Source organism: Camarhynchus parvulus, chromosome 7 (assembly GCF_901933205.1).
Source record: "Camarhynchus parvulus chromosome 7, STF_HiC, whole genome shotgun sequence".
NCBI lineage: Eukaryota > Metazoa > Chordata > Aves > Passeriformes > Thraupidae > Camarhynchus > Camarhynchus parvulus.
The window spans coordinates 35,838,590-35,863,401 of record NC_044577.1 but is presented as its reverse complement, the minus strand read 5'-3'; the positions used below and the strand labels follow the sequence as shown (position 1 = coordinate 35,863,401).

Below are 24,812 nucleotides of genomic sequence, written 5' to 3'. Positions count from 1 at the left end.
AAAGCAAAACCTCCCAGTGATTTCTTCCCACCATACCTGACTAGAACTGGCTTTTTCAAGTCTGTCAACCATTATTTCAAACTGCAGTGGCTTGATTTCCATCTTCCTGTTCAGCCTGTTCAGAAGGGTCTCATCCTCAGAGTCCATATCATAATCTGGCTGTTCATTGTCCAGATTAAAGGCTGCAACACAAGAAATTGAAACGCTGGGTGAGTAACACACTCTGGACACACAGCTTTGATCAGAAACCAAAAAATGACTGAGCAAATTCCAGATCAGCACTTCTGTGCCAGAGCACTTTTTTTATGCTGAAAAGTTTCCCCATGTAACACACAGCAGGGAGAAGCTGCTTGTCTCCAACTTCCAATATGAAAGGAATCCAAGAAGTTTCATTTGAAGTGACTTGAAGGGGTGATAGGCACAGAAACTTTGATGTATCTTTGCAAAACAAGAGCAAAAATGCTTGATAGTACTGATATAATACAGCTCCTCCAGAATATCATGGCAGGATAATAAGAACTAAGACCATTTTCAATCAAATTCCAGACTTGGAGAAAAAGCATTTACACTGAAGTCCCAATATAATTTCTGTTGCCCATGTTTAAACAGTACAACAAACCTAAAATGTTAAAATATTTAACAGACTAAACTTTTTCTGGTTTTATGTAACTGTAGAAATCCTAGCCCAATCCTATGGGAATTGTTACTACTTCTCCAAAAACACCTCAGCTGTGGGTGCAGAGCCTGACAATTCCTTCAGGCTCTCCAAATAGTCAGTTCTCAACTTCTCAGCAAAGCTCATGTCTTTATTACTAATTGTGCTAATTAGCTTCCATACTTGACAAAGTTCCTGGTGCTACTAAAAGCAGAAGGAAGTTCCCATTCAGGTAACACAGTAGAAATAAAACTTTACAACAAATATGAGTAAATTGCACATGACAGTAAGAACTGTTAACAGAAACATTAATTGTACACCTAATAAAACCTTGAAGGGGTGACACACCAGGAACAACACTCCCAGTAATTCAATCAGCACTGCAGTAACAGCAGTTAATAGGCCTGATGAAATATATTCTATTCTCAACAGACAAACAGCACTATCTTATCTCCATGCTCTTAACTTGTGGCTACACCAAGTGCTAATTTAAAAACCTCTGCTACTGAGCTGCCCTGTGTGCTTTGAGAGCACCTTAAAACAAAACCAGGAGCAAAAGAAAAGCCCCCAAAAAAGTCTTTAAAACAAATCCCAGTGTTTTCCCTCCCACAGGCAGGTGGTCAGCAGTGTCCTTCCACATCTGAGCCTTGCCCAAGACCACTCTCTCTGTGATCCAGTGCAATAAATGAGCTAAACCCCTACCAGTGTTTATTTATTGATTTATTCAGGCACAGAAACTCAGCCAGATGCAGCTGGGAAGGGCTAAAAAGCAGCTCCTCAGCATCTTCAGCTCAAGCTGGTACCTCTGAGAGGAGACACTGCCCAACTGTACCAACTGTGCCAACAGCACTTGGTCAGAAGAGCTCTCTGACCTACCACACACTGTAACAATTTATTTGAGGAGAAAATAATAACAGGCTGTAACCATGTGTCAAGAACTGCTGGCAATATTAATTCAGCAATACAAGTTGCATGGCAAGTTTATTTAAGACACTGTCACTGGGCATGTGACCAAGAGCTCTCCAACAATTAACTGGGTATGAGACTTCAACTGCAGCTTTCAACATCACATCTGCCTCTCCAGCAGATCGCTGCTCACATGTGGACTGGAAACCATTCAAGTCCACAAAAAGCTCGCTTGCCCTCAGGCAGATGTTGGTCTCACATCAGAAAAGATGTCAGCCTATTTCCTGTCAGTAGATAATTCAATAATCCCCTGTGGACAAAATGTTTCCAGCCAGTTTTTCCAAGCCAGAATATCAGTGAGCAGGATGATCTGTGACAGAAGATGTGATGTTGTTCACCTGTAACTTGTGAGCAGTGCCAGGAAACTTCCCTTCATTTGCACAATGGGAAAAGAAGAGTCACTAAAAGGTCCTGAACCATCCAGAATAAAAGCAGGATCAAGCGAGAGGCAACCAGGAGACACCAAGACAAGCAAAAAGAAAAGAAGCAGCCCACAATTGAATCAAAAAGTACCTGAAAGCACCAATCACCCTCAGGAGCACACTGTGGACATCAGTGATGGGTCTCCAGGAGGGAAGGCAGGTCACTGCCAGCACCTCAAGGACCCCATGGTGCACCTCAGCTGGAAGCAGGGGGTCCCTCCCTCTCTCTGCTCACTATTTTTGATGAATACTCAAGACAAGATAAAAGGCATCCAACAGGTACTTGCCATCATCAAATCCAGACTCATTTTGTCAAAGCAGCCCCCATCATTCCTGTGAGAACAGCAGCAGCCCTTGTCACACATCCCACTTCTCATGCCTTTCTGCCACCAGCAATGCTCTGTTGCTTGTGCCCTGTATTTCTCAGTGCAGCTCCTTTCAAACAGGGGGGTTTACATGGGGTGCAGGTTAATGACACTGCAGGGATGGAAGCACCACGTGTTTCTGTGCACACAGGAGGGCCACAAGCTCTCAGCAGCCTGGGGAGGTGTGAGGGCCTCAGGAATTGCAGGGTTACCACTTCCCCCTTGGAGTTCATCAGCACAAAGCTGGCTTGTCCCAGCACTGGGACTCCCATGGAAGTGTCCTCCTCCCCCATGTTCATTTACCACTCCTCAAAACACACTTTCAGCAACATCCTTAATCACCAGTTTTCTTCTTTCCCCAAGCACTGAGTGAACTGCAATTGCTCCAGAAAAAGCCATTTTTCACCCTGGAGCTGGCCTGCAGCGTGGCAGCTCCCTGGCTTCCAAAGCCATCACAAGACCCAGGTGTTTATGTGCCATGGATGGAACCATCCATCATCACTCCCTGTTCCTGCCGGGCCATGGCAGCTGGGGGCTGCTGCTGGAGAACCAGCCCCGAGCTCCAGCCCACCTGGACACCTCCTGCTAAATCCTGGGACATTCTCCTGACTCAGCATGAATCCAGACTTTTGCCTCCAGAGCACCTGCATTTCTACAGGGCACTGTCAGACAGGCTCCAGTGATCCCACCTGGGGAGTTTCTCCAGGAATGCTCAGGACCTGCTGTTGCAAACACAACATCCCAGTGATCCCACCTGGGGAGTTTCTCCAGGAATGCTCAGGACCTGCTGTTGCAAACACAACATCCCAGTGATCCCACCTGGGGAGTTTCTCCAGGAATGCTCAGGACCTGCTGTTGCAAACACAACATCCCAGTGATCCCACCTGGGGAGTTTCTCCAGGAATGCTCAGGACCTGCTGTTGCAAACACAACATCCCAGTGATCCCACCTGGGGAGTTTCTCCAGGAATGCTCAGGACCTGCTGTTGCAAACACAACATCCCAGTGATCCCACCTGGGGAGTTTCTCCAGGAATGCTCAGGACTTGCTGTTGCAAACACAGCATCCCAGTGATCCTACCTGTGGAGTTTCTGCAGGAATGCTCAGGAGTGCAAACACAGCATCCCAGTGATCCCACCTGGGGAGTTTCTCCAGGAATGCTCAGGATTTGCTGCTGCAAACACAGCATCCCAAAGATCCCACCTGGGCAGTTTCTCCAGGAATGCTCAGGAGTTTGCTCACTGCTGCTACAAACATAACATCCCAAAGATCCCACCTGGGGAGTTTCTCCAGGAATGCTCAGGACCTGCTGCTGCAAACACAGCATCCCAGTGATCTCACCTGGGGAGCTTCTCCAGGAATGCTCAGGAGTTTGCTCACTGCTGCTGCAAACACAACATCCAGTTCCCACCCTCTGCCACTCCACCCATTCCCAGCAGTACCTGCCAGAAGGATTTGCTTTTTTGTTTACCTGAGCTCCCCTAGGAGCCAGTTGATACTAACTCACACAAATGCAATTTGTTCCTCAGTGAAGTTACACCGAACTGGGTTTAACTTCACGAAATTAACTCGTTTCATTCAGCTAACTAAATTAAGGCTGTGGTTGCCCACTCGTGAAGCTGCCACAGGCACGAGTTCCCACTGAAACCAGAACTTCCAGTGCCCAGCAAACCACAGCCCTGCCACCCCCTGTGCCAACAGCAGCCACCAGGCCTGAGCCAAGGCGGCAAACTGATAAACACTGAGGGCCACCCAACCAAAAAATGAAAGAGAAACCTCCTGCCAAAAAGTTCCTTTCAAGGATGATTTGAGTTCATTCCCCACTTAATGAAAATTGTTTCACTGTTTCTGACTCATCTACCATCCCCTTAGCTCTAATTTAGGTCCAAGTTTACCAACTTAATCAATTTGGTAATTATCAATAACTTTAGATGCATGTCCATGTTATTGATGCTACAAATATTATTGGAAAATGATGAAGCATGCTGGAATAATTTTAACAGTTCAAGGTTTTTTCTTTACATTCAGCTCAGCATCACCTGTGTTGGTGCCACTGAGGTCAACTAACACCTGGAACTTTGCTTATTCACAAATTCCAGCCTTTACAAATAAATTAACTTTTCTCTGCTTGGAACCACTGGATCCAAATAAACAAATGTAAAAAATATTAAAATCTTAGGCTACTAGAATCCCAGATAAACATCATTTGCCAGAAATACCCCCCAGTAAGTATGGATCATAGTACGTGTCCTCCTGGCATTTTCCAACAGTTTACATAACTTCCCTGGCCAAAGTGGGTATTGCTGCTATTTGTGCTTTAAGATTAAAACAGAATTTCTAAGCAGTTTATGTAGCATAAAGCTGCCTTGTATCACACCTAGTCCATCCAGAATATGTGGGAAAAGTTATCTTGGAGCAGTATCTGATATTTATCTTCAGCTTAAATACCTTCTGTAATTCTGTCCAGAAAGACTGTGAGTCTCAATAAGACAAAGAAAACTTTGGCATAATATATTTAACATTTTTAGACATGTTTATTAATAATAATCACAGTGTTTCTGGCAGTGTCCAACAAAGAACAGAATAAAATACATTCCTCTACCAGCAGCTTGGTTTCAGTTCATTTAGCCTGCCTTGCTTCCAAGCTTGTTTCTTTTATTAAGGAGAGAAACAATTCCTTTTAGTTGATTTTTCTCCATCACCTCTATGGTCTCTATTGCATCACAGAGATTTCATTCTTTCCAAAATCTCCTATTTTGTAAATAAACAGTAAAAATTGGACACTTCAGCACGGTGCTGAGAAATGATGCAATAATTGAATCAAAGGCTTTGCTACAAAGGTAACTGCTGGGAGGAATCCAAGTGCCCAAATAACCCAAATCCTGCAAAGGACAAACATGAATTGTGTGCCAAGGAACAACTGAACTGCAAAAGTGTCACTTGTCAACAGAACATCAACCAAAAGAAATGGGAGAATTAAGCCACAGCCCACAAGCTGAGATTAATGAGATCTTGTAAGACATAAGCTAAACTCATGCAGAATATTTAGTTTTATCTATAAAATAAACTCAGAGTTCCCTGCTGAAATGGGATTGCTCAGGGTTAGCCAAACTCAGACTGTTACCCAGAACAGCCTGAAGCCCAGGGGCTGCACAGCTGCCCTGCCAGAGCTGGGTTATGAGCAGCAGGACAAAGGCTGATTTCATCCCAAAAACTCTTCTGGTCTATGGATCTGCACTTACAGAGAACTCTGGAGTGAACAGGGGAGCAAGACAACCTCTGTCCTGCTCCCTGCATCAGTCCCAGCACCCAGGAGGCAGCCAGGCAGCCTCAGTTACTCCTTCTCAGGACCAGGAGGGACAAAATCACAGAAGTGAGGCTGGCTCAAGATTACTGCAAGCCCAAGAGCCAGGATGAGGCTCAGCAGCAGCTGCTGCACATGGACAGAGCATCAGCACAGAGCCAGCAGCAAAACCCCCACCTCCACCAGCAACTCAAATCTTCCAAACCTTGAGAAGATACTGGAATTTACACCTATAAATGGATTTCTGAGTCCTCCCACTGTGGCAACTCTGACCTCAAGACAAAGGTTCCTCAGGTGAAACAAGGAGGGGTTGGACAGACCCCACAACACTCCCAGTGCTTGGAACTCACGTTGGATGTGGATGAACTGCTTTGGTTGCTTGAACTCTCCTTTGTACAGACGATTGTAGTAGTTGACATTGCTCTCTGCTTCAGGGACTGGGATAACCATGCTCTCCTTCTTTTCTCTGAAAACTTGCTGTGCTGAGATGGCCCGTTGCAAATGATGTTCCTGCAAGGGGAAAACGGGAGAGCTCATTTCAGGATCTGTACAAAGTGCATATAAAGACAGCCAACCTCTTCTCCCACTGTTCTCCTACAGGATAACAGAGTGGAGGCTCTGCTGGGCTTTAGAGGCCAGCAGGATGCTTGTTCCAGGTGTGTTCTCCATCTTTTAGGGCTCCTAACTGATGGGAATCTTAAAACTGCAGCAAATGAACTACAAACAGATGAAGAGAATTTTGTTCAGACACAACCCACACCTTCCACCAGACTGGGAAAAAGACAAACATTCAAACTTCACAAAATAACCTCAGCAGAAAATTAAGGCTGGGGAAAGCCAAACTCAGCCAAACCTGTCAGAAAAAAAAAAAGTATGCAAGATCAGGCCTTTAAAGTCAAAAGAATAGCAAATTTCATCATTCTTGTCTTCCCAGTAATCCTTACTGATCTGCTGTTAGATGTTTAGCAAGCTAAGAGCAACAGGTAGAAGAGTTCTCACAGAATAACACCTGAAAAGCAAGGGCTCCCCAAACAGGTATCCCTTCATTTTATTCTTATGGGACAGAAGTCACAAATTCCACAGAATCACTTCAGGTGAAACAGAGATCACAATGAATGTAGCAATTCACAAAGATTTTTTTTTCCCACATAATTTTATCAGTTAATTTATTAGTCAACTCAGTGACAACCATCTACTGTTACAAGTCATTGCTAAGCTGTAACTTCTCTCTTAAAAGACTTTTCGTGTTAAAACCAAAACCACTAAATGTCTCAGGCTGAGACCCCAAGGCTGCCTTCTGTGTGTCCAGGGGACACCAAGGCTGCCTTCTGTGTGTCCAGGGGACACCCAGGCTGCCTTCTGTGTGTCCAGGGGAGTGCCATTCCTCACCAGGGTAGATCTCAGATCCTCACAGCCCTTGGGAAAAGTGAACTACCAAGTTCTCCAAACCCAGTATAAACTGAGAAAAATGCAGCCTCCCAGCAGATGAACCAGGAGTGAAGGTCTCGTTCTGCTTTTACTCTTTTCCAGATTTGAGGGGAGGGAGGGAGAGCAGAATATCAACTGGAAATCCAAGCTCAGCTCTGTCCCAGACCCATGGGACCTTACTTTGTTCCAGGGGCTGCAGCTGTCCCCAGCCATTCCCACACCCCCCACTGCTGGAACAGCACTTGTTTGAGCAGGGAAAAGCACACACACACACACACATACACAAAAAAAAAAAGGGTTTGCTGCTCTCTGCTCCTGCCTTGGCTCTCTGGGGTGCCCCTCCCCACGGCTGACACTCCCAAGAGGCCAGGATCAACACCAGGAATGGGAAGGTGCCAGCATTCCAGCGCCTGCCTGGCACTGCAGCCTGGCACACACGGCAGTCTGGCACTCACACACTCTGCTACCCACTTGGAAATTCTCTCAACAACAAGATTTCCTCCTCTTTAATTCTACAGAGTGGTGTTTTTAAAAAGGGGGAGTGAAAGAAAACCCTTTTAAAATATGTAAATGATACTTAATGAACGATCCCCTTTTAAATGTTAAGATTTACAGAAACACAAATAATGCAAAATCAGAGCAGCTTTGGGAATCTCCTGCAGCAGATGAAGCAACATTAAATCAATCAGGCTCCCAAGTGAGTGCTATTAGAATGAAGACAAGCATGCAATCCAATAGCTGCTGTGATCTGCCTGAGTTACTCCACACTGAGTAAATCTGTCACTCCACCATTAAAACGTGTCTTGGAGAGCTTGGCACTGCTGAGTAATTCAACTCCACAGAAATGGTTTCATTACTGGGCTCCCTTCAACTGCTGTCCCTGGAGCTGTGTACCAAGAGCCCAGAACTGCTGGAAGGAAGGGTTTGATCTGCCCAGAGCTCAGAGCACCTTTAGGTTCTGCAGCCCATGGAAGGGTAATTGAGAGGAGTAATTGAGGCACAGGAGTTCCCAAGGAAGGCTGACAATAGGTGTTAGCACTCATTTCACTATAAAAAGCCTTGGAGCAGAACACAGCTTTCAAACAGAGATTTCAGCTTTCAGCACTGCTGCTGTCACTCCTCAAACAGCACAGCTCCAAAACACATAGATGAGCTTGGCAAATTTTAAAATTAGGGGGAAAACCTCTCATCTTTCTGCTGAGCATCAAGAACAGGAAAATTTAAACTTTAACTCCTGGAACAACTCTGTTTAAACAAAGCATGAAGATTTTTATAGAAAAGCTGGGCTAATTAAATAGATTTATTAAACCTGAAGTAGTGTTTTTACACTACTACAACATTTGGTCTGGTTTTCACTTTTTTCTGATGGTTTTGAAAGACACACAGTATTTAAAGCTCACACTTTGTTCTGCAGTAGGGCAGATGCAAAGGTCTTCCACAAAATAAAGGAGCATTAGAGATCCGGTGATGACAGCAAACAGAACGTGCTGCCATGGGAATAAAAAGGAGCCCCTGACGAAGAGTGATTACCCATTAATTCCTTAAAAAGCACATCCAGACCTTTCTGTCCTGTATGAAGACAAGATTTCAAACAAACACAGCTTAGACTGGGCTATTTCTTCAACCAGCAGCATTAGAGAGATGTAAATGTTTAGTGTGTGTAACACTGCTGCCTGAGCACATTTACACATTGAACCAGAGCTGCTCTCTGGGACACCACAATCCTTCCTTCCATTTCTCCCCAGGAGGAAAAAACCCTAAAATTCCTGCAATCCTGGTGCATTTACACACTGAACCAGAGCTGCTCTCTGAATCCCTCTCAGACACCAAAATCCTTCCTTCCATTTTTCCCCAGGAGGGAAAAAACCCCTAAAATTACTGCAATCCTGGTATCTAACCCCCTCAGTTTTGGTTGCAGACATTCAGAGCCAGGCTCCAAGCCCAGCTGAGAGCAAGGCACCTTCAGTGCCATTCCCTTCATGCCTGAAACCCCACAGATTTCATGTTCCCCTCAACTTCCTATCTGGGAGCTTCTTCACTACAAAACACAGGCAAACATCAGTAATAAATCAACAGGTATTGATCCTATTACCCTGAAGTTATTTTTGTTAAGCTTTAAGGCAAACAGTGATCAATACTAGATGATACTTTTTACATATTTTTTTACCAATATCATAGAATCACAGGATGGTTTGGGTTGAAATCATCTCATTCCAGCCCCCTGCCATGAGCAGGGATGCCCCAAACTGCTCCTATTTCCTTTAATCCCACAAACCAGAGCACTTGGACCCTACAGAACAGGCAGGGTTTTCCTTTCCTTTAATCTTTAATTCCCCTGCTGCCTCTCCCAAGTAATCTCTGAGAAACAGAGTTTATCAAAGTTTGAATAACTGCAAGGTTTTTGGTTGAGCATGGTTGGAGATGCCCATGGCTGAACACCATCTTCCACTGAAAAGTTCATCCTAAATCCCAAACTCCAGTGAGCAATTCCATATTGGATACAAACCCCTAGACAACAAAGCTGTAGGATTATATTTACCTGTTCCCATCTTCATTCCTTAAATTACACCATACAAACAAAGCTACATCTCTTTAGGTTGTTACACTGCTTTAACCCCAGAGCCCTCCATAGAAGTGGGATGGAAAAGTGAATTTATCAACAAATGTATCAATTTATCAAGAAATTGATCAATTTATCAATGAATTTATCAACAAACTGATCAATTTTTCCTACTCAAAATAAGCTATTTCCAGGCCAACCTGAAGTCAGCCTTCCAATCTATCTAAGCCAAGAATAGAATTCAAATTAAGAAAACAATTTAAATGTACTAAATATTTCACTTGTTAAACATTATATTCGAATTGGGACATTAAAAAAAAAGGAAATTTTTATCTTTAATATTGAGATTCAGAAGCTGAAAGTACAGAAGTGTAGTGGGAAATGTGCAGACTCATCTTGCAAAGTCTCAAGCACAGCGAGTAACACCTCTTGACAGCACTTGCAGAAAGAAGTGTCAGAAAGCTCAAAAGCTAATTTGGTCAGAAGCTTCCCTGCCTTGGAAAGCCTCAGCCCCATCTCCTCCCTCTGTGCACACAAACACTTTTTTTAGATAAGATTCCCAAGAGCACAAGTGTAAACTCGAGCAGCAGCTTTTGTTTTCTTGTGCAGTTAACCCTTTCAATCCTAGGGAGCTGTTTCACCCTCTTCCCCTCCCTGTGCTGTGGGATGGACAGAGGACAAGTGAAGTGAGGAGTCACACACAGAGCAGGAAATCAGCATGTGCACCACAAGAATTCCCACCCCTGAGAGCTGATACCCACTGCCTAACTCCCAATTTATTTTGAAAATTGAGCATTTCAGTCATTAGCAAAGTTGATAATATGCATTTTTCTACTGACTTGATAAAGACTTGATCTAGTCAGGAATTAGAGCTGTTTCCTCTTGCATAGAGTGTCCCCTTAAAACACTGGATTAATTCTCAAGTAATGCAGGGCACTGGGAAAACCATAACAATCCAAATATTGAGTGGAAACCAACACACCCAAACCAAGGCTTTGGAGGACAACTGCACTCAGTTTCCCTGAGGAGTTTCCAACACTCAGAGGAAGGAAGCTGGAGGAAACCCACAAGAAACAGAAGATACACAAGTGGAAAGGGCTCTGGAACCACTTCTCAGTTTCACTTTTGGCCATATCAAGCTTTTCCAACATGATATCCTCCACCCTTTCTTTAAAAAAGAAATAATCACAAGAACCACCTGCCCCACACTTGCCTTCCAGACTGCTGAACTGTGACTACAGGCCAAAAAATGTACCAAGGGTTGGCTCAGCGAATAGAGGCAGGGGAAAGTGAATCAAATGGGGCTGCTCCATCCTAAAAATTCACACAGGTCCCTGGAATGGGTGAAATCCATCCCAGGAGGGTGGGCAGGCCCTGGCACAGGTGCCCAGAGCAGCTGTGGCTGCTCCTGGATCCCTGGAAGTGCCAAGGCCGGGCTGGACAGGGCTTGGAGCAGCCTGGAGCAGCAGGGAGGTGTCCCTGCCATGGCAGAGGTGGCACTGGATGGGCTTTAATGTCCCTTTAAACCTAAACCAGTCAGGGATTTGCTGATCCATCACTTTCTTCCCTTTCCCAGCTGTTCAACAACTGCAACTTCCCACAGCAGCACCAAAGCCAAGCCAACCTGGGCTACTTTACATCCAAATGTTTGTTATGCCCATCCCCTGAAGGCATCTCTGCACCAAGGAACAGCCCCCAACACTGCTGAGTGACACCTCCTGTCCAGGTGAAGAGGAGATGTGAATGTGAACAAGGAAAACCCCAGTTTGCCCCAAACAATGCCCAGGAATGCCTTTCTTCCCCCTCTGCGGTCCAAGGGAAGCACTTTAGGAAATGAGGGCAGCAATCACACACAATGTGTGTGATGAGCACACATCACAACCATTCTTGTGTTTCTCTCTGCAGCACCCAACAGGAAAGGAGGAGTAAACATTTCTCTAAATAACTTTAATTCAGAAAAAGGAAACAATGCCATTTCAGCCATCCCATGTCAAATTGGACATGAAACAACTGGGAGATATCCCAAATATCATCCCAAGTGTGACAGCAGTAATGGCTGAGAACATGAGCAATCTCTCATCCCTGTAAATAATGATTACTCACTATTTATGAGCATATGGACACACAACTGTCACTGTCTACGAAATGTCAAAAACCTCCCAGCAACTAAAACTCTGGATTTTAAAGCTACAATTATTTACACGAGTGCCCAGTCTACCAAAACATGAATATAAACTAATTATTAAAAATCAAATTCTTTTTATAACAATAAATCGAACTATAAAAAAATCCTTTTGGAAAAGTTGTTTGTGGTACTAGAAGAGAAATTTGGGATTTTTTTCCAAAAAAAGTTTTATGAGAATATTATTACAAATAATGTAACATGTAGTCCAAAGGGCTCCTTGGGATACACTGGTATCACTCCCAAGGTAAAAAATGGGAATTAGGAATCTTGATTATCCCAGTCCAAGCAGGATGGCGAGGCCCTGAGCTAGAGGAATATTCTCTCATTTTTCACATCATGAACCCCACGATGCATTTTAAAGGCTCAGACCCCCCAACAAGGAGCTTTTTTCCCTTTCTCAAACCCAGCACTATCCAGGGAGCCCAAACTCTGTCTGGTGCTGGCTGCTCTCAGCAGCACCTCCATGTGACTGTGAGTCACAGAACGCTCCCTGCAGCAGGAGGAGCAGAGGCACCAGGAGGGAGAGCTGGGAATTCTCCAGCAGGAGCTGCCAGGAGACCACAGCACCCCTCTCTCCCCTGTGCACTTACCCTCAGCCTGTGGGGAACATCTTCACCCCAGGATTCATATCCAGAGCTTTTATTTAACTGAGGTGCACACATCTACAGCAGGGAATTTGGATTTTACAGTTTTTAAACAAATGGTGTTTTCATCACCAAAGTGATGCTACCTGGAGTGCTGGAGACATGAGGGACTACACAGAAATCCCTCACTTTATTATTAAAAACAATGTCAGAAATTGGCACTACAGTTTGGACAACTTAGGAAAAGGTTAGAGAAATTAAAACACACGTAGAATAATTGATAGTAATCAAAATTATTAAAAATGAATGACAAAATTCCATTCTAAACCAAATACCTTTAGCTCAAGAAATATGAATTATTATTTTTTTGACTTTCTGTAGTATCAGTGTCTCCCTTAATTATCCAGTCTCTGGATACCACTGCAGACAGAGTGGTTTGTTTACATCCAAGTCTGGCACGGGGAATCCAACATCACCGGCGTGCTTCAAAGTAGAAACAGTTTGTTTTATGCAACACAGACTGGTCTGAGATCCACCGAGTGTGAGCTGCAGCCAGAGAAATGGCACAAAGCTGAGAAAAACAAATTAGAAATTCCAATGTAAACAACAGCAAACACCCCAGAAAGGGGGAGGAAAGGGAGCGTTTCTGCTGCCTGAGAAGTGATCTGAGGATGAAGTGCTCTGTGCGTCCCCGGGGGACACGAGCAGAGAGGAGGTCACTGATACAGAAACCTGATGGAAAAACGGCAACACCAACGGGGGACAGCCTCTGAGTGAAGCTGAGCTAATCTTCCACTGAAGACGACACAAAAACGTCTCACACTGAACAATTCTGCCAATGGGGAAGAGCTGAGCACCCAAACTTGAGAGACCAGAGGTGTAAATGTATTAATCACAATTAGAATGCCCAAAGGAAATCAGGGAAATTAACAAGTCTGATATTTTGCCACAAATTTCTGCTCCCTGACATGTGCAGCACTTCACCTGCCATGGACAGGGAGAGTATTTTAATCCATTTCAGCCCCACTACACTGTGATTATTATACATTAACAAGCAGGAATTTGCAAAATGGATCAAAAATCAAAGTTTTTAAATAGTATGCAAAATGGATCAAAAATCAAAGCCTTTAAACAGTATATTCTCAGATACTTTATTAGTTTCACTCAGAACTAGTCAACAGTACTTTCAAAATTATGACAGTCTATACTGGTAATACTTTTAGTCTCACAAAAGTATTCTTCCTACTTCTTACACCCTTATATATACAGGAATTCAGTTCTAGTTCCATTCTTCTCTACTTGTTATGGAAACTTCAGTTCTACTATTGATCTTCACCTCCACTGGGCTTTTAGGACATTCAAGGTTTATGTAAATATTAAATGAGTTATTTACCTTGCAAAAGCTGAAGTGTTAGAATCACAGATATGCTATTCATCTATAGATATTGATATGCTATAGATAGAGTGATAGATATGCTATGGCATAAACAAGGCATTGTTTATTAGCAAATAAACAAAATAAATTACAAATAACCTTTTGAACATCCAGCATGAGTCAAAATGATCTTTCTTATGAAGAATAATTATGAAGAGAGGTTACTATAAGCAGATTTAATGTCTGTTGATCAAAATTGTTCAAGAAGGACATTTCAACTGGTTTCAGTCAAAACAGAAATTGTACCAAGCTGCTTCCTGCTCAGTTTTGCCAAGCAGGAGCACTGAGAAGTCTGGCACTCTGTAAATCCAAGGAAGCCCCAGCTATTTCTTTCCAAGGTTTCCTTAAATTGAAGGAAAAGGAAAGCCTGCTCCCTGCGTTCGAGACGTCCCAGAGCCGAGCCACTGAGCCCGGCGAGGCCGATTCCCAAGCGCTCTCCTAAGCTTTTGTCATGGAATTGCACCTCCCGCCGAGGAGCCCTTCCCAGCAGGGAAAGTTGCTGCATAATGCCGCGAGGTGTGACTCAATTACAGCTCCCATTGTGCTGCAGGGCCACGGGCACGGAACCCGCCCGGGCAGCTCTGGCAGCCCGGCCCGCTGACCCCGCGCAGCCTCTGGCCTGCAGCAAAAGCGCAGCTTTATCTAAATTACCCGCGCGGTGCTAAGATAGGGCTGAACCCATCTCACCTCGGCGTGACACCGCCGCTCCGCTCCCCTCTCTATCCCCACGTGCTCCCGATGATCCGCTGGCACCGCCCTTTATCAAGACCCCAAAAAGCAGAATGTCCCCTTTACCTGCAGGTCGGTTCCTCTGGCTCAGCTCAATGATCAATGACATTTGTCCCGGGCTGAGCTGATATCCCAAGCACTTGCGACAGGTTTGCTGATAGGTGTTAATGTGATAAGCCCTAATAAACTGCTCCTGAGGTGGAGACTTGAGAGCAAATCTCGGTCGTGTTTAACTTCAGCCACAACAAATTAAACGTGGAGCTCCTCGCTTTAAGAGCCCTCCAGAGCTCAGCTGGTCGAGGTTAATTCTGATTCACCGTTATCAAACGGGACATTAAACACGGCCCAGAGATGCTGCAGGTGACAGCGCAGCGAGGATAAAGGAGCAGAGCTGGAAACTGAAATAATGCCTGGGAAATGGAACTGAAATGGGCACTTGGGAGGAACATCACTGCACAGGGCGATGGGACTCGGAGGGGGCAGAAAAGCACAGGAGATGAAGGCAGGGAAAGATCTCAAACAAAACTGAAGTTCCAAATTCTGTGACTAACAATCACAACCCAGCATTTCACTGCCTAATGACAAACATACTTCAGTAATCTCAGCAGCCTCCAAATAGTCCCCAAGTAAGTAAATAAATACAGGTGCTTAATCTAACTGAGGAATAACTTACACTGGGAATTTTATTTCCCCAGCAGATAACCCAGCTGACTTTAGTCAAACAAACCCAATTCCTTTCCTAAGCAAAGCATGCTCTTGATTTCAGCTGGTTTTGCATGGAAATACAATCCTGGGAGTTTCTCACATAGATTCCCATGCAGTATTTCTGAGGGATTTCTGTTCTACAGAATATTTGCATGGTTGGAGCTGAAGTTATCCTCTGTTGGCCTCCAGTTTTACTCACTGCTGTCTGGGCTTCTTTGTTCTACAAAGCCTCTCGTTTGTAGGAACTCTGAGGGTTCAACCACAGGTTATGAGTGCACAGCCCACACACAAACATCCACTTAAGAGCAGGTTCTGTCCATGTGGGCAGTGATTTATGTGTATTTGTGTTTTTAAACCCAGACCTGAGTGCATCAGACGGCACCAGGCAGGTAGTGCTGAGCAGCAGCTTAAGTAAATCCTCACACATTTCATACTCTCCCAGTTCCCTGTAGCAGGGGGAAATATTCATTATGGATATTTCTGCTGATACAGTTTAACAGGAAAACCAGGACTTGTGCAAAGCTAAAAGCTTCTTGCTTTGAAAGGAGAATGAAAAAGCTGTTCCAGGAGTATCACCACCTCAAAGCCTGAGGATGAGCACTTCAAGTTCCAGCATTACAAAAGAAACTGAATGAACTAAGGAAAAAAAAAAAGAAAAGAAAAAAAAAAAAAAAAGAATTTCAAGTTAACTACTTCCAGTCAAAATAATCAGAAGCAAACGTTGTATTTAATGACCAGAGAAGGCTCGTCCCGAGGTGATCCCTGAAGGGCTGGGAAGGGAAGTCCCTTCCCACGGGTACGGTGTCAGCATTTCTGCAGAGTCAAAGCACGTCCTTAAGTTGCCATTCCTGCACTTTTCCTCTCTACCCTCAGGCCTGTGATGCCGTGCCAAGCTGAAGTGTAAATGAACGGATGTGCAAACAAGCGCTGAGATGAGGGCTCAGATAGCTCCGACCAGGCAATCCCGGGATCACCCATTACCATCACATTTTCAGCTTCCTCACACCTCGGGTAAATTCACTTCCCAGAGCCTCCCGTGTGAATGTGCCTCATTACCAAGCACGATTTCACCTCACAGTGTGCGACTCAGCAATCTCCAGTAATAGGTATTCAAATAAAAACCCAGTTATGTGGTAAAAAACAAACCCAAGGCTTATCTATCCTGCAACTTTCTCCCTTTCCAGTCAAAACAATTCATTAGCATTAGGAAATACGAGTCTTACTCATCAGGAGAAAAAAAGAAAACCCACAAGTGTCCCTGCTCAGTTTCTGAACTCCCAAAAGGACATTTTCCTGCTTCTGCTTAACAGCATCGCTCTCTCACGTGAGCTTAAAAACAAACCCACACAATTTTCTTCCTCAGGTTTAATTTCGAGGAAATTATAAACATTTGTAACATAAACATTGCTACAGAAGAGAAACCTAATTCTTTCACAGCTGGAATCTCCAAGTGAGAGAAATGAGCTGCTGATTTGTGAAACGCTGCGAGTGGATATAAATCTCTGAGATGCTCATACAGAAACAGTTCCAGATTATTCATCAAGAATAAATGGACCAAAATCTGCACTTTCGTATGTACGAAAGATCAATCACCAGCTAATTAAACCACATGCCTGCACCAGCGAGGCTGGGCTGTAAAGAACAGGGCAGACATGTCACCCGAGCGTTTTAAATCCTGCAAATCTGTAAATAATGTTGATTTCCAGGGGAATATATCCCGGAAGGTGCTGTCTGACCCCGTGATACCCTGTGCTACAAGACCTCTCTGGTGCCACCGAGGCTTCCCAGAGGGGGCACCGGGAGGAGAGCGGCGAACTGGGGCCAGAGGAGCACGAACAGCGGAGGGAGAACAGCAGCCACCCTGAGGCTGCAAACAACTTCCACTCGGGAAAACGACCCCAGAAACTGAGGGGGCAGAAATGAGTGTGCAGAGATTTCCTCTCCCTCCAAAAACATCCAAATACATCCAATCGATCACGGCAGTAGTTGCTATGAATTAAAGCTGTTTAGGTATTTCTCAAATATTTAACTACTGCCGCCCACAACAGCCGTTCCTAGGAGGGATTTTATACATTTTTTTAAAAATTATTAATTAAGAATTATCTGTGCTACACTGGGAGAAAAACAAGCCATGAATGAAACCATCACCACATGGCAATAATCTGAATAATCTAAGAATAGCAGTTTATAATCTTGCCTGGCTGATGCATCTCGCACTATGTTTATATATTGCTTCAGTCATTTCATTTTGAGACTATTACATAATATATCAAACAGAGCCACATGTCAGGGCTGAGAAAACAAACCTCACTCACACAGAAAAACAACTTCTTAGGACAACACTAAAGTAGTTTTATTGAAGTATAAATCTAATCTTCTCAATCATTTAAGCAGCTTGTTTGGTTGAACTCTTACAGCAATTTTCCATTAACAACTTTATTTTAAACATGATTTATCAAAATAACAGCAATTTTAAAGAATTAATTTCAATATTAAATGTGAACACAGCACTACAAGACAGACTTTCGAGGCTGAGAAAACCAAATTAGTCTCCAATATTGCTTCATTAGTACCCCAGTGTTGTTCCTTTTAATTACAATCCCAGTTTCCAGCAGCGTTACTCTTGGGGAATTCCTGAAGTTTTGATCACAGTGTATTATACACAGTAAATTAAAAAATAAAAGCCCACCATGATAAGACAGAGGATTCCTTCTAATATCAACAGTCAGGTGAGAAATAGCAACGAGGAAAGCGCGGAGCCTCCTTTGACAGCTGTAACCTCGGAAAAGCCAATCCACAGGCACAGAGGTTTGGCTGAGGCGGAGACACGGATTCATTGAGGAAATTCTGGAGGGTGCATTTACTATCGGCTCTGCAAGTACAGACACATCAGGCGACAGCCTCTGTCTGAGCTTACACAAGTCCCAGGAGCAGAAAATAAACCTTACTCTTCCAGAAAAGTGTTTGAAGATCAGCAAGACAAAGCAGTATGTTCGGAGGACACCAGAGCTGCAGGCGAGCGTTTTCAAAGCTGTCCTGCTGCTCACCAAAACCCCCACAAACTTGTATTTACCTCAGCGCACAAAAGCTTTTCCACCCTTTAACACTACGAGCAGAACACACATCACACGTCCATCCACGCTGAACACCGGCTGGCTGGTTTGGAAATAACATTAAAGCTCCGAGGCTTCACGCAACGCGTCCAGCTGACGCCTGTGCCATGCGATGCACACCGAGCAGCAGCACGAACCAGCGGCGTTAAATAACTCCGAGCAGCACCGGGGGTGGCCGCAGGAACACAGACACTGTCCCACCCCGGGAGCAAAGCTGCTGTGCGTCCTTGCAGTCCCACATGTGCACAGTGTGTGTGTACAGCGCTGTGCCCTCAGCCCCACATGTGCAAGAACGCAGGGACTGACAGCGGTTCGAACCGCGACACGGAGCTGCCGCCGGGCTCGGCGACACCCGGCCGGAGGACAGGGAGAAGGGAGAAGCTGGCCCGGACCCGCTCGCTCCCCGTGGAGCGCCTCAGCACAGCACCCAGCACTCTCACGCCGCCACCACCTCCCCAGCCCGAGCGACTTGACAGCCACTCACTACAGGGTTGGCAGGAGTAGTATCAGCTTTAGTCCACAACGCGCCGAGCAGCCAGAGCCACTCCACCGGGCCGGCATCCCGAGCCCGCTGCAGCGGCCCCGGCATCCCGAGCACCCCGTACGGGCACAGCCCGAGCCCGCTCCGGCATCCCCGAGCCGCCGCTCCGGCAGCCCGGCTCCGATCCTCCGCGCTCCGCCGCTCCGGCACGGCGAGCAGCTGTGCCGCTCGGACATCCTGAGTGGGCTCCGGCACCCCGAGCTGACAATCCGAGCTGACACTCCGAGCCGGCTCCGGCACGCCGCGCCGCACGCTCCGCCGCTCTGACATCCCGAGCCGCTCCGGCAGCCGGAGCCTGCCCGGCAGCCCGCCCCGCTCTGCCGGGCCGGCGCCGCGCTCCGCCGCTCTGACACCGCGCTCCGCCGCTCCGACACCGCGCTCCGCTCCGCGCCGCCGCCGGCCCGTCCCGCCGAGCCCCCCCCGCTCACCCGCGCCCGGGACGCGCAGCAGAAGATGGCGGACGGCGGCAGGGCCCGCTCGCGGCGCCGGACCGCGGCTTACGCTGCGCCGTTTGCGCAGCGCCCCGAGCGCTCCGCGGCGGAGCGAGCGTAGCGCGCTTGGTGAATACCGGCGGCCGGTTCCCCGTGCGGGGGGTGCCTGTAAACAATGGTGCCCCCCCTGCGCCGCGCTCCCTTACCGATTCTTCCTCCTTCTCCATCCCCGTGGGCATCTGCGGCACGGCCCGGTTGATGGAGACGCAGTCGTTGAGGTCGGGCATGTCCTTGCCGCGGTAGATGGGCAGCGGTTTGGCGGCGTCTAGCGCCCGGGCGCGGAAGGAGAGTTTGCTCATTGTCTCCCCCTCACAATAACACCCCGGGGCCGGGCGGGCGGGGGGCCTTCAGTGCGGCCTCGCCGCCGCCTCCCAGCCGCTCCCGCGCCGCGCCCGCGCCACCATGGAGGGTCCCGCCGCCCCGGCGCAGCTCCCGGCGGGGCCGCCCGTAGCCCGCAGCGCACGCCCCGCAGCCCTAGATCCGCGCCGGGCTCGCTCGGTCCGCTCCCTGCGCCATGGCAAACATGGCGGACATTAACCACAGCCGCTCGGCCCTCCCGGCAGCCCGCGCGGCGGGAGCGGCGCTGCGCGCGCAGCCGAGGGCGGGAGGCTGAGGGAGCCTCAGGGAGGCTGAGGGGGGCGGCGGGACCGGGCGGGAGCGGGGCCGGAGCGGAGCGCTCCGAGCGTCCCGAGCCGGGCCGCGGTGTCCCCGCCGTCCCCGCCGGCTGCCCAGAGTGTCCCTGCAGTGTCCCTGCAGCGTGCCCACTGTGTCCCTGCTGTGTCCCCTCCCGGTGCCCACAGTGTCCCTTCCGATGCTCCAGCGGTACACACACAGTGCGCCTACAGTGTCCCCGCAGTGCCTCCGCGGTGTCCCCGTCTGTCTCCCTGCCGTGCCCCCACGGTGTCGCCGCAGTGTCCTCACTGTCTGTCCACAGTGTCCCTGTATTGTCCCCACAGTCTCTTCCCAATGTGTCCGCACTGTGGTCCCCGCAGTGTCCCGGCTGGGTCTCCACTGTCTCCTCACACTGTCCCCACACAGTCTTCGCCGTTTCCCGCACAGTGTCCGCACTGTGTCCCACATTGTCCCGGCCGTGTCACCACAGTGTCCCCCTGTATCCCTCGCAGTGTCCCCACTGTGTCCCACATTGTCCCTGCCGTGTCACCATAGTGTCCCCACAGTGTCCCTCCTGTATCCCCCACAGTGTCCCCACTGTGTCCCACATTGTCCCTGCCGTGTCCTCACAGTGTCCCCACAGTGTCTCACATTGTCCCTGCCATGTCCCCACAGTGTCCCCACTGTTTCCCCTACAGCATACACAGCGTGTGTACACAATGTTCCTGTTGTGTCCTCACAGAATCCACACAGAGTCCCCAGTGTCTCCCCACAGTGTCCCCACAGTGTCCCCACTCTCTGGACAAACCAGCAGGTTTTTCTCCTCAGCGTGTTGGTCAATGTGGACTTTAAGAGTTCCAGCCATGAAAACATCAGGAGGGTTGACACAAACCAACACTTCAGAAACAAACTTATGCCTGTGCAATTTTTTAAATTTTTTTTCCCCCCAGAGAATCGCAGAATACTCAGGGTTGGAAAGGACCTCTGGAAACCATCCAGTGCAGCCAGGGTCACCTGAAGCAGGTGGGTTTGGAATGACTCTGGAGACATCACCCTCTCCCTGGGAACCTCTTCCCATCCTCTGCCACCCTCAAGAAAAATTCTTCCTCATTCTGAGGTGACATCCTCATGTTTTAGTTTACTAAACTCCTTCATCGCTCTTTCCATCAAAAACAATGTCTGGCAGCTTGGAACTGAGTAATCCCAAATTCTCACCTGGACAGAGCCTCAGTCCTCTGCCCGTCCAGAGCTTCCTGCATGAATTGACATTAGTCTGCAAAACCCTTCATCAAAGACCCTTGGTATCTCAAATATCTCCTCACTTCCATTTAATTTTGACACCCTGAGACCAAGCAGCTGCTTCTCTCACCTCCACCTTAGAGCTCTCACAGGAGCTGTCAGTGTTACCTTCTGAAATAAACTGAAACTCTTACTCAAAACTTCACTGTTTGGATCACTGTGCCAACTGTACCTAATTTCCATTTTTTTTAATTTGAAAAAAACAGGTTCAGTCTCTGAATTGCCTTTTATTTTTAGTTAGCTGCTGTGTTTTTTATTTACATGGCTTTGTATAGCAAATACAACTGCTGTTCGTGACAAACACATGATTTACAAAATGAAGAATAAAGAATTGTGTCAGCTAGAGAGAGAGAGAGAGAGAAGGAAGATGAAACAAGCCCAGGAATACACAGGAGGGAAACAGAAGCAGCAAGAACATTGTGTTCATCAGCCACAGACACAAATTAGCTTGGGAAAGAGATCTGGAAATTATATTAACTACTGCTACGAAAGCATCAGGTAAGGGTTCAGTCATGTGAACAAATGAAGCTTTAAAAACATGAGAGAAGGAGCAGAGAACAAAACTGTGATAGACTGCACTTATTTATAATTCCCTTAGAATATTTTTATTTCATAAGACAGGCAGTTCTTGCCTTGGATTGGAATTAAGAGGTAAATATTGAAAATTGGTATGGTTTAGCTTAGAATTTATAATTCAGCACCGTTTTAGAAGCAGCCAAACTTCCCAGACCCCAGATGGGTTTGGTGGCCCCGAAGCAATGGGGGATGAGCTGGCAGCAGAGGAGGGCTGGCATTTCAGGGGCGATTGTGACCAGTCCTGCAGGAGCTGTGTTTGCCACCTGGATGCCATCAGCTGGCACAGGTGACATCCCTGGGACAGGAACAGGCAGCTCCTCCTCCAGCACTTAAAAGACACCACGACTTTGCTCCTTCTGCTTCTGCAAGAAACAGGCATTTTACACACTGCTGGAAGACTTTTCCCCCTTTCAGTCAGCACAGCTGAACAATAGATAATAACAACCTTTTCCCTTTGTGTGCATGTTCTGCTCTTTTTCACTACTTAAATTAAAAAAAAAATACAAAATGGAACATATTTACCCTCCAGGTGGCTCTTAGTCCTAAACTCATCCCATTATTTTATTTCTACAAGCAATGCAATTTTTTTTTTTTTAATTATGCCCCGTAGGGTACAGAAGGGGTTTTTTATGTAGTCAAAAAAGCCATTGCACAGAGCTGAACATGGGCAGAACTAAAGTTTCAGCTTGCATTAGTTTAGCTTTAAGCCAGAACCATCCATCTTTTAAGCACATAATCTGATCTCTTCCTCTTGTAAAATATTATAGGTTTTCTGAAGAATTGCAGCTGTAAAAAAATTAGGAGCTGTAACTCACCTGTAGATAAAATAATTTACTTTTCATGCACAAATCAAGGAAACAATGTCTCAAACGAAATTTATTTGTTCAATACCTGAATTCTGACTCGTCTTCATAGAGATAATGGAATTGAATATGCACATTTGAACACTGGATTGACCAAAAATCCTCAGATTTTATTTAAACATATATATCAGTGGAAATGTCAGAGATGTATAGGCTCGGGGGCTTTATCACATCCTTGCTTTTGCTTCTGCTTCTCCATAGTGACATTTAACACAAGGAATCCTTGTTCTCACTGTAGCTGCCCAGAGCCTGGGATGTTTCTGCAAATTTTTGCAGATTTATCCTGTTTATTTGTTGGTTTGCTTGGGTTTTTTCCCCTAATACTTGATATCTCTCTGCATTAATCTTTTCCAAGCAGAAGCATCACTTTTGGATGATTATATCAGTATATTATTGCAATATAATCCAGCAGAAGCATGTACTACTTCTTTACTACAAGTGTTACCTTCTAAGTACAAAAAGTATTAAAAAAAATTAAAAGATCAAAGAGTGCAGAAACAGAGATTCCAGAATTGATGATGGGCCCTGCCAAGGCACAGTGCTGGGTGTCCAAAACCTTCATCATATAGGTGTTAAAAGAGAACTGGAATTTTTAGGGAGCTGCTGACCTGGCTGTAAATACACACAAATAATCAGGATATGAAGTGTACAAAGAATCATCTCCTGCAATGTGCCAGGCACAAGCTCAGGAGGTGCAAGCAGGAAAGCCACGCTGACAATCCACATCACCAAATATTTGTAAATCCCAGATTCCAGCTCTTTACAGAGGGGTTTGATCTCATGGTTAAGCAAATCCTCACTCGAAGGAAGGCTGAAATTATCCAGGAGCTGGCTTAGTAACTCCAGCACAAGGGAAAGTGCTGAGCTTTCCAGGAGATCCATGAATGGACGAGGGGAGTCTTTTTAAAGGTTATGAAGTCCTTCTTTCTCCCTGTGTCTGAGAACTCTGATTGAAGTGAAAGGGACCTCTGTCCTATTCATTTCAAAGGGGGTTTTGTCAGGAAAAAAGAGCTTGATCAAAGTAGCCAGCAAGCATGCTTAGTGCCTAATGCTCAGAGTTAATGTATCATTCCCAACCATTTCTATTTCCAGTTATTCCAAGGGTTTAGGGAAGTGGCAGCCTGTGCATTTTCCCCTCGAAGGTCACCCAAACCTATCAGCCAAACCCTGAAATCCAGTATAGAATAGCTTCCTGGGAGATTTAAAGCTCTGAGTGAAAATTATAAAAGTTGAAAATGGAGTTAAAATCTCAAGCCCGACGCCAAATAAAACGAAATAAAAGGGCAGCTATGAAAATAGCAGATTCCCCAAATTACAGCAGGAAGGGACAATGATGAAAAGCAGCAGGAAGCTCCTGATTTGAGAGATTTATATCAAAACTATTTGGGTCAAGAAATAGGTTTAAAATGAAAGGGAATTGTGCTTTGTGTGTGGAGGTTACCACAGGCATCGGGAGCTCTTTAAAGGAACCTGCTGCAGCTGTTTCCTGTGGTATAAAATCTTGGATTCTGACTCGAAAGATAAATCTGCTCTTGACTGGGCTCTTTTACTTGTTGAATTACTTGTTACTAATTCAACAAGTGAGTTAGCAATAATGCAGATACGAAACCAGAGGAATTTGGGTTGGAATTCTCAAGTAAAACCATTGGGCACCTGCAGGAGTGCAGCTCGAACCCACAGAAATCTGGGGTTTTACCACCAGGGAAAATGTAACTTTACAAAGCAAAGACCAGTGAAGAAAATAATGATTATGACTGGAACTAGAAAAGTATTATTCAAATCAGTACCTAATAAGGATGGTATTTATGCCCTTTAACTTTGGAAAATAAGAGTAGAGAGATTTATTCAATTGTTACTTAGAAAAACATAGCAGAGAAAAATCATTAAAACCAAGTTTACAAATGTATGCAAATTTATCCCAAAATCTCACACCTCAGAAGGCAAACACAAGATAATAATTTTTTAATTTTTTTTTAATCA

At 46.0% G+C, this 24,812-nt stretch overlaps 1 protein-coding gene across 1 annotated transcript in view; it reads right to left on the bottom strand.

The window, feature by feature from the left end:
• Positions 1–19,817, bottom strand: part of EPC2 (enhancer of polycomb homolog 2) — a 35,865-nt gene extending 16,048 nt beyond the window's left edge. The window contains exons 1-3 of the mRNA XM_030952375.1: positions 19,629–19,817; positions 6,062–6,221; positions 37–182 (exon numbers count right to left, since the gene is read on the bottom strand). Of these exons, the coding sequence (XP_030808235.1) occupies positions 37–182; positions 6,062–6,221; positions 19,629–19,781 (459 nt within the window). The 5' untranslated portion in view covers positions 19,782–19,817. The remainder of the gene's footprint in view (positions 1–36; positions 183–6,061; positions 6,222–19,628) is intronic.
• Between the last annotated feature and the right edge of the window lie 4,995 nt (positions 19,818–24,812).